This window comes from Dermacentor variabilis, chromosome 9 (genome assembly GCF_050947875.1).
Source record: "Dermacentor variabilis isolate Ectoservices chromosome 9, ASM5094787v1, whole genome shotgun sequence".
Taxonomy (NCBI): Eukaryota; Metazoa; Arthropoda; class Arachnida; order Ixodida; family Ixodidae; genus Dermacentor; species Dermacentor variabilis.
This window is the reverse complement of record NC_134576.1, coordinates 105,551,371-105,565,979: the sequence shown is the minus strand read 5'-3', so window position 1 is coordinate 105,565,979 and position 14,609 is coordinate 105,551,371. Positions and strand designations below refer to the sequence as shown.

General features: G+C 48.6%; 1 protein-coding gene and 1 long non-coding RNA gene across 4 annotated transcripts in view; both read right to left on the bottom strand.

The window, feature by feature from the left end:
- LOC142557212 (uncharacterized) overlaps positions 1 to 14,609 on the bottom strand; it is a 220,910-nt gene that overhangs the window by 119,363 nt on the left and 86,938 nt on the right. The gene's annotated exons all lie outside the window — the stretch shown is intronic.
- The window catches only part of LOC142557210 (organic cation transporter protein-like), a 52,798-nt gene that overhangs the window by 30,686 nt on the left and 7,503 nt on the right, over positions 1 to 14,609 (bottom strand). For 2 of the 3 annotated variants that reach the window (XM_075668901.1, XM_075668902.1), the window contains exons 2-6: positions 13,506 to 13,934; positions 10,085 to 10,188; positions 9,408 to 9,562; positions 8,025 to 8,193; positions 6,030 to 6,260 (exon numbers count right to left, since the gene is read on the bottom strand). In XM_075668901.1, the coding sequence (XP_075525016.1) occupies positions 6,030 to 6,260; positions 8,025 to 8,193; positions 9,408 to 9,562; positions 10,085 to 10,188; positions 13,506 to 13,886 (1,040 nt within the window). In that variant the 5' untranslated portion in view covers positions 13,887 to 13,934. The remainder of the gene's footprint in view (positions 1 to 6,029; positions 6,261 to 8,024; positions 8,194 to 9,407; positions 9,563 to 10,084; positions 10,189 to 13,505; positions 13,935 to 14,609) is intronic. The other variant, XM_075668903.1, reaches the window with a different exon arrangement.

Below are 14,609 nucleotides of genomic sequence, written 5' to 3'. Positions count from 1 at the left end.
GCCGCCTCCGAGGACCCGGTCAAGCAAGCCATCGCCACAGGCCGGCTGCCAGCGTGATGAGCCTCCGGGACATGAACGTTTGAGTGCAGTGGGGACGTGCGGGGGCCCAAGGACCTGCGTGTCCACAACTCTCCTGCGTGCAATAAAGTTATCACCACCACCCTTCAGCGCCTGATCTGCAAAGCCGCCTGCAAGCCGCCTCATCTGCAAATGAAAGTGGTCAATGTCTCTTTGTTCCGCTTTCGCGAACAGAAGCATTGGCTGGGCTGCGATTGATGTCGCGTAAATGTTCTTTGCCCCTGTGGGACTCAAATGTTTTCACCATGTGTCGTTTGTGTTCGTTGTTTCCGGCCATACAGACGCATCTACCACCTGGGCTGCCACGACGTGAACAGACGGTGGTGTAGCGTCTGCGGCTAGGCGTTGCATTTACCAACTCTTATACCTTCCTTATAGGAATGGCCAATGCCTCCACGTGTGACACATGAAGCTGTGAAAAGACGCTCGCACACATTCCCTTTGTCTGCCCGTGCTAAATTGCCGAGAGCAAGTGATGTGCAGAATGATGAACCAATTGGACAATCGTCCACTATCAGAAGTAAAAGCTATACGCCAGTGCTCCCAAACACCTGTGCGGAAGGCTTTATTCGCATAAATAAGAACACTGCGGTCCACCGGCCTTCACGATAGACCCTACCTCTCTATAGTATAAGTGGTTTGTGGTCGTCCCGCTTTCTCTTTTAATCTCCACATTTTCTCCTCATCGCGCAGGGTAGCGAAACGGAACTATCTCCTGGTTAACCCCCCTGCCTCTCTAGGCTGCCTTTTTCTCTCTTTGACATCGGGCTGTAACACCGGGTACCTCTTTCAGCAATTCATGGCTTGCCCAACTCCGCTTTGTCCTTTCAACTTCTGCTGTAGTGGCAGCTACACCCTGTGGCCGTCTAATTTACTTTGCTGAGTTCTTCTCCCTTCATTCTATATACGCCTCTAACTTCTTGCTCCTACCCGCCGTGGTTGCTTAGAGGCTGTGGTGTTAAGCTGCTAAGCACAATGCGGCGGGATCAAATCCCGGCCACGGCAGTCGCATTTCGAAGGGGCCGAAATGAGAAAACACTCGTGCACTTACATTTAGGTGCACGTTAAAGAACCCCAGGTGGTCAGATTTCCGGAGTCCCCGACTACAGTGTGCCTCATAATCAGATCGTGGTTATGGCACGTAGAACCTCATAATTTAATTAATTTTAACTTATTGCTCCATCGCTGGTTACATGGTATTTAGGTTCTGCTTACGCTTCTTGTGTCAATGTTTCAGGCTCACGTGTTCATGCAGAACTTTTTGTTGGGCTAGTTGGTGCATGTTACTGAAGTACTAGAGCACCAAACAGACGGCACAGGAAGAGACACGGAAGAGCGTTCGTCCGTGTCTATTCTTGTGCGCTCTGCTTGGCGCTTTAGTACTTAAGTCACGTATTCTTAGCGATAAAATACATTGGTTGCACACATTTTTAACAAGCTGATGGTTGTGACATGGTAGTGCGTACCATATGCGATCCATCACTTTTTTTCTTAAATATCCTTCCCATGATTCGGGTACCCTGCGACAAATGTAATGGAACTAGATAAAAAGATCTTGAACGACCTGCAGAGGCTGAATACCAATCATGACTGCTTTTTCTTTTGCCGGATTATTCACCCTGCTCTTTTCCGCATAAATTCTTGAAGGACGTGTGCCCGACCTCCACAATCAAGATGTACCTGGCCTGCGGACTCGCGAACCCTACAGAAGACCATCGCTGTACCCCAAAATGTAAGTTGTGCGGAGACAAACAGCGGACCGGAGACCGAACGTGCAATGCGAAATACAAGATCCCCTACGTAGTGCGCAAGCGACAATGGAGCGACGACAGGCCGAACGCCAGCTGCTGTCGGAAAGCTATTTCCCGCCACTCGACAAGCCGTCAGATGCGCGAAAGTCAAAGACCCCATCGGGAAACCGCGCACCCAAATCCAGAGACAGCAGCTGCTGCAAGAGAAGCCTTAGTAGGAAAACGTCACCATCACGCAAGCGAGTGAGCTGGGTCGACGCAGCTAAAGGAAACAAGATAAGGAACGTGCAGAAAATCACCGAAACGACGAAGAAAGAAGATATGAACAAGGTGCGGGAGGCAAATGAGATCCTAAGACGTGAAAACGCGGCGTTGCGAGCTACCATCAACAACCTCACGAAAGAGATCGCCGAGATCCGTCAGATGCTGCTACGCAACAACGAGCCTCTACAGAGGCCCACTCTGAGCACAAGCAAGACCGAGGAAATGACAACGAACATCCAGGAGAAAGCCATAGAGGAACCGGAACCGAAGAAGCGAGCCATCGAGGCCACGCGCACGCAAACAGAAAACGAGCGCATCGACAGCCTCGAAGCGAAATTCGAAGCGACGTTCAGCAAACTCGAACAGCTAATGACGACGAACATCGCAGCAGTGACAGCATTGAAAGAAACAATGGAGACCTACCAAGCCGAGAACACGAACAGATTCACCTACATCGAAAGGACCTTACAGCCGATGGTAAGCCACAATACGTTTGCGCCCCTCTTCGCGCAGCATGCACCTAACCAGGGAGCCCCGTACACGCCAACGCAATCATGAGCGCCAACGCAACACTAGCAGCAGCAGGTGTAACCGCGTGGCAGTGGAACTGTCGCGGCTTCAGAAGGAAGAAGGCAGTCATCCAACAGCACATAGTACACGCCGCGCGCAAGCCAGACGTTATACTACTACAAAAAACACTAACCGACGCACCGTCTCTCCCCGGCTACATAGTGCACAAGGGTACGCCAGACGGCAGAGGCTTGTGCACCCTGGTCAGGCAGGGACTCACGTTCGTCGAACACGAGCTGCAAAGCAATATCAAGATCGAGCACATACTCACCGAAATCATCCCGGGCAAGAAGAGAAAAGGAAGCATATTTCTGCTCAACGTCTACAGCAACCCATCGCAGAGAAAACAGAGATTCAAGACCTTACTGCACAGAGCCAGTACCGCAGCGGACCACAACACGCTGATCGCGTGCGGAGACTTCAACGCGATGAACCCTGCCTGGGGCTACAGCAAGTACACAGCAAAGGGCCGCGACCTGTACCAAGACGCCACGGAACTCGACTTCACCCTCATCACGGACCCGACACATCCGACGAGAATTGGTAACTCCTTGTCCCGGGACACCACTCCGGACCTCACGTTTGTCAAGAACGACATCCGGGGCGCGATCACCTGGAGAAACACGGAGACGGACCTAGGCAGCGACCACACCATCGTGGAAATCCGCATACCGGAACATAACAGCAGCAGCATCAAAACACACAGATGGATACACTGGGATGCCTTTCGAGACGATAGAAGGCAGAAGAGCGACGGTGACGACAAGATCGAAAACATCGACTCGTGGACCGCCGAAATCACCAAGAGCGTAAGCGACGCCGGCAGGACTGTCGAGCTACGAGCAGGTGACCTACGGACGCAAGAGAAGAAGCTCGGGAGCACCAGCACACAGCAGGGATCGGTCATTTCGCCGATGCCGTTCAAACTGGTAATGATCGTAGTGGCCGAAAAGCTCCGGCACTTCGAAGACGTCAGGCACATCATCTAGGCGGACGATATCACGCTATGGGTGACTGGTGGCAACGACGCCCACATCGAGGGCGCGCTGCAAGCCGCCGTCGACGCAATAGAAGATCAGCTGGAAGGCACCGGACTGAGATGTTCGCCGAGCAAATCGGAGCTTCTCATGCTCCCACCTACCAAAAACAGCAGAGGCAAGACCAGACAACGCGAAAACGAAAAAATCAGAATCGTCACCAAATCCGGCAACGTGATCCCCGAGGTCGCCAAAATTAGAATCCTAGGCATGGTCATCGAAAGGCACGGAAGAAACGGCGAAACCATCACACGTCTCAAGGCAAAAGCAGCCAATGCGATTCGACTCCTCAAACGAGTCACTTCCCGAAAGGCTGGCATGAGATAGGAGAGCCTAATTAGGCTCGTCCAATCCTTCGTCATCAGCCACTTCGCGTACGTTGCAGCCCACCACAGATAGCTGCAACACGAACGAAAGAAAATCAACGTGCTCATCAGAACGGCGTACAAGACGACGCTGGGCCTGTTCGAGTCCACGAGCACGTCCCGCTTGTTACAATTCGGTATACACAATACGCTCGAAGAAATAGCCGACGCGCAACGGACCTCTCAACTGGAGCGGCTGTCCATGACCAAAGCCGGGAGTATGATACTGGACGATCTGGGAATTAGACGCTCGAACGAGGTGGAGATGAAGCTCCCCGTCCCCGAAGAGGTCCGACGCCAGACCAGAATCGACCCCATACCGAAGAACGTGAATCCCAAGTTCAACAAGGGAAGAAGAGAGGCGAAAGCCAAGGCTCTCATCGACCAGCATGCCAACGACGAACGTGCGCTGTACGTGGACGCGGCTGAATACCAACGGAACGCCTTCGCAGCGGTCGTCATAGAGGCGTCAACCGGTGCCACGAGGACGGCAGCGAGCGTGAGAAGCGCCAGAGCGAAACAAGAGGAGGAGGTAGCCATCGCCCTGGCCATCGCCGACGCAGACTGCCACACGGTACTGATTGACTCAATACAGGCGGTGCGAAACTTCGCGAAAGGCCAAATCTGCAGGGAGGCTGAGCGCGTACTGCGAGCGGTCAAACTAGAAGAACGAAAAGTACGACTCAAGTGGTTCTCGGCACACGCGGGCGACGCGTCGGAACGCAATCAGAACCATAATGAGACGGCACACGCAGCGGCGCGAGCGCTAACCAACCGCGCCCCGGCGACAGACCGTCCGACGTGGTTCGGAACCAAGGACCGCATGACGGATTACAATGCAATCACGAAGGCGTACCGCCTGGCTCGCAGGACTCTCCCACCCCCACACTCGAGACTGAGTCGAGCGGAGGCGGTAGTACTGAGACAGGTCCAGACCGGATCGCTACCGAGCCCGAGATGAATGAATCGCATGTACCCCTAGACATATCCGACAGATATGTGCAGAGTGTGCAGGAGGGAGACCGCAGACTACATGGACATCTTGTGGGACTGTGTTAAATATCCAAGAGAAGCAAAATCAAGACTGCTCCCACCGCGGCTCGAGGCAGCCGCGAAGAGCTACGACCGAGACGATCAGCTCTGGGCCGTCCAGCAGGTCCTCGAGGCCTTTGAAAGGCACGGACCCAGCGAGCCGGCAACGGCGAGCGGAGACCCGCGCCGAGTAACGGCGACTTCGAGTATGACGTAGGCCCTCGTCGGGGCACGCGAGCGCCCAACTGCAGGCATAAAGAAAGTTGGCTCCAATCCAATCCAATTGAACCTATACCGGCCCCGATATGCACTCACGAGGCGCAATGCACATAGATTAAATGCTCCTTTCGTTTGGCGCGATCGATAGTTTTAGCGACAAGCACTGATCTTTTCATCGAAAGTGTGGTATACAAGAAGCGTCCACTTGTTCGCCGTCAAAATCTTCGTACGCTTTCACCAAAGCACAACAAGAAGGGTGTTCTTCCGAGCTGAATGTGTCTCGGTCTCGTTATTATTAATTGGACTAATCACACTCACCTGTGGTTGCAACCTATACTGGCGGGCACAGCGCTTAGTTCACGCATACACTTCAAAGGAGGCGGAGGTAACTTCGTTATTGAGGTATAACTCACCTGTCGGCTCCGTAGCAGTCTTTCCTTTTTATTCGAATTTGTTGCCATGCGGTATTACGTGGGTATCTGCACGTAACGGGCTTCCATGTTTACACGGATAATTTCATTCCCCTAGGCACTTACAAGGGGTAATTCACATAGACTGACTCGGCGTCATTTTGCGTGCGAGTGTTTTCCGCGGGCATCGATAATAGTGCGACAAGAGGAGCCGCTTTTATCATCAAACGGCCATTACGCAAAGTGGTCGTCCTCACAGCATTCGCCGTCCAACACTTCACAACTTAGTGGACTATCACTCACCAAACGACAAACAGAAGAAAGGTGTTCCTCCTAATCAATCTGTGCCTCAGAATCTCTACCGGGCCGATGGCACTGGTCGAAGATGCCCGAATTCTCTCCGCAATCACGTGCAAGGTCGACTTCAGGTTCGGAACCTTCCGGCGGTTCATTTTAAGTATTTTTGTGATTGCGCGTTCGGCTTGAGCCTCCCTGCCAATCGTGATGAGCCAGCGTGGCGACTCTTGGATCACGCTGAAAAAAGAAAAAAAAAGAGAAATCTCGAGATACAAGTCTTCTGTCACAACTCTCAAATAGGTCGAACAGCGGCATCGCTAGACAAACAGATTGAACGTGTATTTGCACAGTGTCTCGCATTTTTTTTTGTCCCGTTTCGTTTTAAGGAATACACATGTTTCGACTCATCCTGCTTATCAGTGCGATTGGAATATGGGTGAGAATTGCCAGATTTGTTCGGATCTACACTTCAAGACTCGACACATTGTCGCGCGCTTTTTTGGAGAAAGAGAGTAAAACGTTTATCAGGGCTAACACCGAAAACAATAGTGTCCTCAGTGTTTCACATGCATCGCGCTAAAGCTCTTGAAAGCGACATCTAGGCAAATTTTGGCGGGCGATAAACACCGAAGCCTTCATAAACTGCGGGGTGACCCATTAATATAAGGAACATATTTTGGAGCGTGAGCAGTAGAGCGTGAGGTGGGGGGTGGGGCGCTTGTTCAACCACACCTCATACATCTACATATACCCCTGCAAGCATGCATTTTTTATGCCAGCCGTACTCAAGCCCTTATAAATGTGCACGCAGGAACGTATTGAGGTAAATACGATAGGTACATACATGTATGTAACCGTCAACGCATTCATCGAATACGTAGCCGCCATTAATGCTTATGTTGCGCGGGTTGTATTAGTAGTAATTTTGTCACAAAGAAATTTAAACTGACCCTTAAAGGTGTGACAGCTTGAACATTGTACTCCGTGCATAGATTTGATGGCGCCGAAGGAAAACGATTGCCTACGCTAGGAAATTTCGCGATGCGCACTAGATGCGAAGCCGTTCAAACGCAAATAACTCCCGAGCGCTTTGTAGGTGTACGCAGTAACCACTTGCAATTTAGAAAACTACTGAGCGTAGTCGACATCATCAATGCAAGCGAACGCTACTATGAAAAGAAAAGTTACGAATATTATAATTATAACAAGTTATTTAGCTGCAAAGTGACGCTGAGAAGAAACGCGATATTCAGAGACAGAAATATTGGCCAGTTGGTGAGAACTTATGGCTCGAAGAAAGCGGTGTAGAAAGCGCGCACACAAGTGGTATGAAACGAACAACATGAAACGCTGACTGCTAACTTTGCCGTCTGTAAACGAACGAGCCATAGCCATTCACCTAACCAACTGCCAACTTTTCAGTCTATCGTCGGCGATTGTGTTGTCCTTTTTCTTGGTTTTGTGTCCAAATTTTCCATAGACCTGCCTGTGAAAATCCGGAGCCCCATGTTGTTATTTTTCTGATTGTGTATGAGAATCCGTCAACGATACTCTCTAACCAGGCTGCTACAAAGCCCAAAGTCAGTACATCTCTGTGTCATCAAATTTACTACCTCAGTCATACTTTAAACGACTCTCTTTCGTTACCATCATTGTACATTTGTTCCATACGCCATCATCAGTTTAAGGTCGACGTGCACGCGTAGCCGCCCTAACCTGCGTAACAATTCGGTTGTTTCCACAACTAACATGAACTGGAACAACCTTCTTGCTTCCACTGTTTCCATGCTCGGTGCCAAGAACATGAGAAGGCCCTCAGTAAAAAATTACCGTTACCCACTACGTTGCTCAAATCCCTTGTTTAAGTGTCACCCACTCTTCTCTGTTGTGCTTGGGTTTTGAAAGAAAACAATGGAACGAGCATGCATCAGCATGAAATTAAATGAACAGTGTCAGTGTGAGTAGAAGTGGTTCTTTCACGCTATGCTCACGTATACTAACAGCATAAATGGTACGCAGGCCAAAGCGACGAGTCCAGAGACAAGCTGAAGAAGTTTCCAATCTGACAGTAGGTAGGCGACACCAGGCAGCAGCATGGTGGGTATGGCAAATCCAGCGGTGTAGCCGATGTTTAGGAATGTTCGGAAACGAGGCTCCAAGATCTCGGCCACTGCGGAAATCAGAGATCATGTGAATTCAATTATACAAGTGCACTTAGTATCATTCATCAATCCTAACGAGTTCCCTCCTACGCGAACGTCCGTGATTGCGGAAATAGAGGTAATAGACGTTGTTTAGGCACATAAGCAGGAGAGTTACGATCAACATTGCAGGAAAGCATTTCAGGAAGTGGTTTCTTCACTTTTCGCTGAGAAGCTCAACACCTGTGCAAATGAATGGTGAAATATCAACGCGCTGTCCTCTTATTACTCACTGCATCACTATCACTACTCGACAAATGACAGAGAACGAAAGAATTAGCATTCTGCACGTCCTTCTTCACATCTGGGAGAGCTGGACTGCTTTGCCGCAAGAAAGCTACGTCCTGCACTATGGCTACGGCTTATGGCCAGCACAAAACACGTTAACGATTTCAGGTAACATGACTTGGATTACTTCGACAGCGAGGCCTAGGGCTAACAGTTGTTTAGAAAGAAAGTTTGTATATATATCTGTCACTTTTCTCATGACATTCTGAGTGCCTTTAATGTAAAATGTTAAAATAACAATAAATGTTGCAGTTATTTCACGTAAACATTTCGTTTGTGTGGAGCTGGAGTCGTCATAAAAATGTCACTCCACGCATTTTGTGATAACTCTACCTGAGCAGCCTTGCAGGCTAAACAGTGAACATTGTATAGAGACTGTGGTCACTAACCTTGACGTTAATAGGCTGGTAAGTTATGAAATTTTCATCTTACAACATCGCGGAAATGTGAACGCATTGCCTCGGCAAGCCACCTGGAAAACACCGCCGCTCGTGCTACCACACAACAGACGACGACAAAGACTGGTCACACATGACATCGCCTTCGAGACCGTGTGTGCGCGCGCGACCTCAAAGGTCCCGTCAAGAGCATGGCTTCAGAGATGCGGTGGCGCGCAGTGTAACGCGCACCCGCCGATCTCGGAAGCTATGCCGAGAGTGACCAACTTTTATTCGTGGGCCACATGGCGGAATGCGCTGCAGAGCTTGCCGAGCACGCTCGAGAGGCAACAGCTAGCGGTTTCGTACGGAGTGGTAGCTAAGGAAGGGATTGCGCAGCGTTGGCTAAAGCGTTATATTCCGAACGAGTAAGTAAGGTTGCTGTTTGCGGTGGAAAGACGGCGTCCGCCTTGGAGCATTACAGTTCAGATGCGACGAAAGATGGCGGCGCTGCTCACGTAAGGCGGCCGAGCTTGTCTGGATGCCGGCGATGTTGATGCTGGCGAAGAAGCGGAGGGCGTTGTACCACTTCACCGACGGGGACGCCGCGCCCAGACACCCGAAGAGGGCAGCTCCGAACACGCAGAAAAAGAATACGGTTCGACGCCCGAATCTGCGAAAAAAAAAAAGAAACAAAGCAGGTTGCAGAACGCGCCGGCTGGACTCAACTCGCCGTGCTACACTACACTCATAAAGTGTATTTCTTTTTTTGTCGCCCGTATGACGTAACGTTAGCTCCAAGCAGTGTTCAGTGTTTTCTGTTCCATTACGCCCCGCTCCACCGCGTGACATAAAATCTGAATAGCTGCTGCAACTACTACTACTGCTGCTACTAGTACTACTACTACTACTACTACTACTACTACTACGACTTGCTGACACCACCGTTGCTCCTCCTGAAGCCGTTGGCAGGCTAGGCCTTGTTCGCAAATTGAAGAAAGTGACGTATCATGAAGGCGTGACAGCATATTATGCTACCTTTTGCACTCATTAACGTTATTTACGTATTTATTGTTTTATCTGCAGCTTGTCACAGGTATGGCAAATATTCACAAAGGCGACGACGCTTGGTAGAAGAACAACGATTGCGAAGCAGGAATCCGCTGTACGCCCGCAGCATGGATATGGTGCCCACCTGTCGGACATGTGCCCCATGACGAGTGACCCTACGAGGGATCCCATAAAAACGACGCTTGTCATCATCGAGCGCTGCCATTCGTGCTGGCACACAAGGTCCCACTGCAAGGTTCAAAAAGTAAGAGGCAAAACAGGTAAGAACCAATCTTGCAATAGATTATGTGAAAAAGTAACGTTAAAGAAACGTAAAGGAGGAATAATAGGTTAAGGTGCACTCGTAAATTATGTTCATGCAAATCCATCAAGGGCGGAAAAAACGGAAAGCAGGAGACGGCGCCTCCTTGAAGTTACCCGGCTGGCTTATATCGTGACTCCACAAATTTTTTTTAAACGTGCGCTGTTCTCAATTTTTTTTTAAAGCGAAGCTTTCTTACTGCGGCTTGAACGACGTATACCTGTCGTGACATTGCATGCGCACACTGACGTCAAATATACCGTGCACCCACAGCTGATGGAAATTTTATATACAGAAATTACATTTCAAATAGTTGGTTTCAAACCAGGTTATACCAGCGCAGAAGCCCGGCGCTCTTACGATTAGGCCACGGATGCATGCCTAAAAAAAATAAGGTGCGCTAGTTTACGTGCCGTAATCACGATCTCATTATGAGATACACTGTAGAAAGGGGTGGGGGGGCTGCAGGTTAATTTTACTATCTATGGGTTTTTTTTTAACGTGCGCTCAGTGCACGATGCACGCGCGGTTTTGAGGCCTTTCAGGACGTTTGGCGCGTAAGCCACGGCGCATAGCGACAGTTTCCATACCAAAAGGGAGTGCGTGTATCTTCTAGCGTAAGATGAATACGAAAGTTATGGGGACCCGTTAATCGATTGAATAAACTTTACTACGAAATTGTTGAGGGCACGCCGCGCCTGGAATATGGAGGCCTATATAATCTGGAACCCCGTATATGTAACTGGGCGCGTTCGTCACCGATATTTGCTGTGCCTCTCTTATCGCAATGTGTGGCTCTGGCATGTATTTATACGTGATAAAACGCGTCGTGTCTTGCTACTGAACGCCTTCCAATGCTGAATGAAAACTTTCGCTTGGTCTGCGAGCTCCTTGAAAGCGGATGAGGGAACTTTGCGGGCCGTCTCTCACCGTGCGGCGTTGAGGCGGCACTGTAGTGTAATGTGTAAATAAAGAGACCTGCACATTGCGCATACCATGTTTTTCGTTTCAATGTCTACCACTGTCCAATATTAATGGCGAGTTCAACAAATCGCACTAGTGCGTACTGGGGTACCCTACTGCGATACCTCAATGAAACCACGCCCCGGTTGGAGCCGGTGCGATTTGCCGAGGATACCGATTGAGGGTAAGCCATTTTCGGTATGGAGAAGGATAACGTTGTAATCTAATAGAACCGAAGACTCGACCGTAGGAAGCTTCCAGAACATTTTCTGTCAGAACGGCCAAAATACAAGACAATAGTTTCACATTCATGACTGTCGCCCTGATGTAGCAGTGCTCAGGCTTACAAGCGAAATTCAAGATAAGTTTCGCTTTTTCCCAAGTAACAACCAACTGTTCCATGAAAAGAGTAAGAGTTCTTGAAAGGCTCTACTTACCAATTTAAACTACTTCGTAGTCCCGTTTATCTGCGAAATTATTCAGCGTCTGGGAACAAGATTGTACAATGGTGACGTATTAAGCTACGTACATAATTGGTGTCAGTTAATATCCCCGAGCATATCTTGTGCACCTATGTAGTGCGGTTGCATAACTTGGTCAGAGATAGCGTCACAGATTTATCTATAACGGTCAGTTCTCCTTTAAGGCTCTAGCCGGCACGTTGTTTCGTTTCACTTGGTACTGCGTCTTTATGCGAAGGAATTCTTTGAGTGTTGCACTGCACAAATATAAGCCATGTCAGACACGCTGAGCGCGAAACCTTCGTATGCAGCCGCCTCTGCTTATTTGAAGCCCACCACTTGCTCGCCATGGCGGAGCGTAGCGGTTGTTATCCAAAACCTGTTCTTACCATTGCGCGTAAAATTGTCCAGTACGAATTGTGGGCTATTATAAATACGTATGTTTCAAATCTTTCTTTAGGGCAAATAACATTATAGCGCTTTGACTTCAGGCAACTGTCCTCCTCCGCACCTTTTCATAAAAGTGTCGTACGGCTTGTGAAGGATCTTGCGTGCTCTGGCGCGATATGAATGTCGTTGCGCGAGCACTGACCTATTCAGCCACGTCTATTCCTTGTATTTAGGGACCGCAGCGACTTTTTGTAGCGACTGGAAACATTTAATGACTCCGGAGTTAGACAAGTTGCTCCGAAAATGGTTTTCAATAGGACCCACCCTACTATTAAAAAAATGCACGTAAATGGCTCAAATTGCCTGTACGGTGCATGAGCTCTGCGACCATGATGAAGCAACCACTGTCTTCACGTCGGTGGTGTTCACATTGTGCTTATCCTTCACAGCTTCTTAATCGTAACAGATTTCACACTGTGCTCACGAAATGCATCTTTTGTTCTATAATTCACAAATCGACTTTAATGCGTTTTAACGCTGCAGGTTCTGTAATTTAACTAAATAAGTTCAATTGTTGAACGCTCGCAATTATAGCAGTAAATTATTTACCAATACTAATTGCAATAACGTATATGGTGATATTTAAAACGCAGCTGGTGCATTATCAGACAGATCGACTGTAGAAAGGAGTACATATCGGAGCATCTGGGCTTGTTTACGCAAATCTGAACGCGCCACTTCTGTTTCTCACTGCTTCAGGAGTAATTGATACTGCACGAATTAGTTTTCTGGCGGATCAAGGAGTGGACGCTTAGTATTTGGCTTACATAAACATAACACAATTGTCACCGCCGTGTCAACAACATACGAGCAAGGGCATGTTGAAGAATTTATTTCTTTTGCTATCGCGGATAACTACAAAATTTGCACCGGTACTGTGCTCCTAGTGGCTTAATTTTCGTGCTAACAAAATGAAGTTAACAATGTTTTTTTAATCATCACAGATTTGTAACGTTAGTTGTGGAACAAATTTTCAGTTTGCCTTATCTGCTATGTATGTAAATTACTGAATAGGAACCCTATGCACCCTTCAGGTAAATTTGTTTATTCCTCACCTGCACTGAACCCAGACTAACGCGAAACTCTTCGGTAGATGATTTACGCCGTGTTAACTTGTGGTATTTTGTTCCGAAGCACGTGCGTTATTCATATTTTAATCGACAGTTATAGCGACAACTTTAGCACCATCAAAGAAATATTTGGCGGAAATTTAGCGGCTTTGTCTTAGTTTAGCCACATGAGCCAAAAAAATTAAGGCAACACTGTACGTTCAACGTCAAGCACTTGCCTCAAACCTACAATTTTGCTATGAGCGTCCCGTCAATGGAGCCTCATTCGTCGTAAAATTTAAAATTTGATGCTAAACAAACCTCTGGCACTGCCGACGACCCTGGTGCCGATTCGTTGTATGACCACGAGTCACATGACACTGTTCTCGACTGGTCGACGAGCACTGCAGAAGCGTTGTGAATTAGCGCTTCCGCTGGGTGCATCCTGCAGGACTCGTATTTGGGGTCGGTCGCCGGTGAAGAGTTGTTGACGACGGGGATGGCTTCGGCTTTCCACCGCTGCTCTGTCCAATTGGCGAAAGTCGAGTCACGTGGCCTCGAGCACCAGTGTTCGACGTCCGCGGCGACAAACAACGCTGTGAACTGTGTCCAGGAGGACGGAAATGCGCGAACGAAGGTCAACAACCAGGCGATCAAGTGGTACCACCGCGGCGGCCCTATGAGAGCGCTGATTTCGTTCATGTCGCCCTTTTCGGCAGCTTGACGTTTTCAAATTTAGGCGACTGGCAACTGGAAAAACAGGAAAAAAGATAACACAGATTAAAGAGACAGAGAGAGGGCGAAGTTTGAATGAATTCGGAGTGTTATATTAAACCTGGAATTAGGCGACGCTCATGAAGAACAACAGATATTGACGCACAGTCAGTCAATGTATCAGAGAGAACCACGAATCCTGTACCCCGTGGCGTTAGTTTCTCGACTCTGAAATAATCCATTTTGTTGTAGTTTGTCAAGCTCGTTCTCTAAACCACTCGTAGAAGCGTTATGAACGCATGTAAACAAATAGCTCCCGTATGGTAGTGAAAGACGAGCTTGACAAGCTGGAACGGGATGAAGACTGTTGGCTTCGAACTATACAGGGCGTCCCCAACTATCATGCACCAAGATTTAAAACTATGCAAATACCAGCTATCTGCACAGAACCTAGGTAATATTGTTTGCCGTCGCTCAGAGATACACAGAGTATTTTTTTTTTATTCCGCCTAGTTAGATAACTAGTCTTAAATCATAAATTTCTCAAATATTATAGGTAGATGAAATGCATCAATGAGAAAATTGTATAACAACATGAAAAACTCCCGATAAAGCTTTCTCTTGCTCAGCGTGTGCTAAATAAAAGTGGTTTACCGAGCGTGAAAGAAGCCCGCGAGTACACGCTAAGTACCTCGAGCGGCCAGTCGCGCG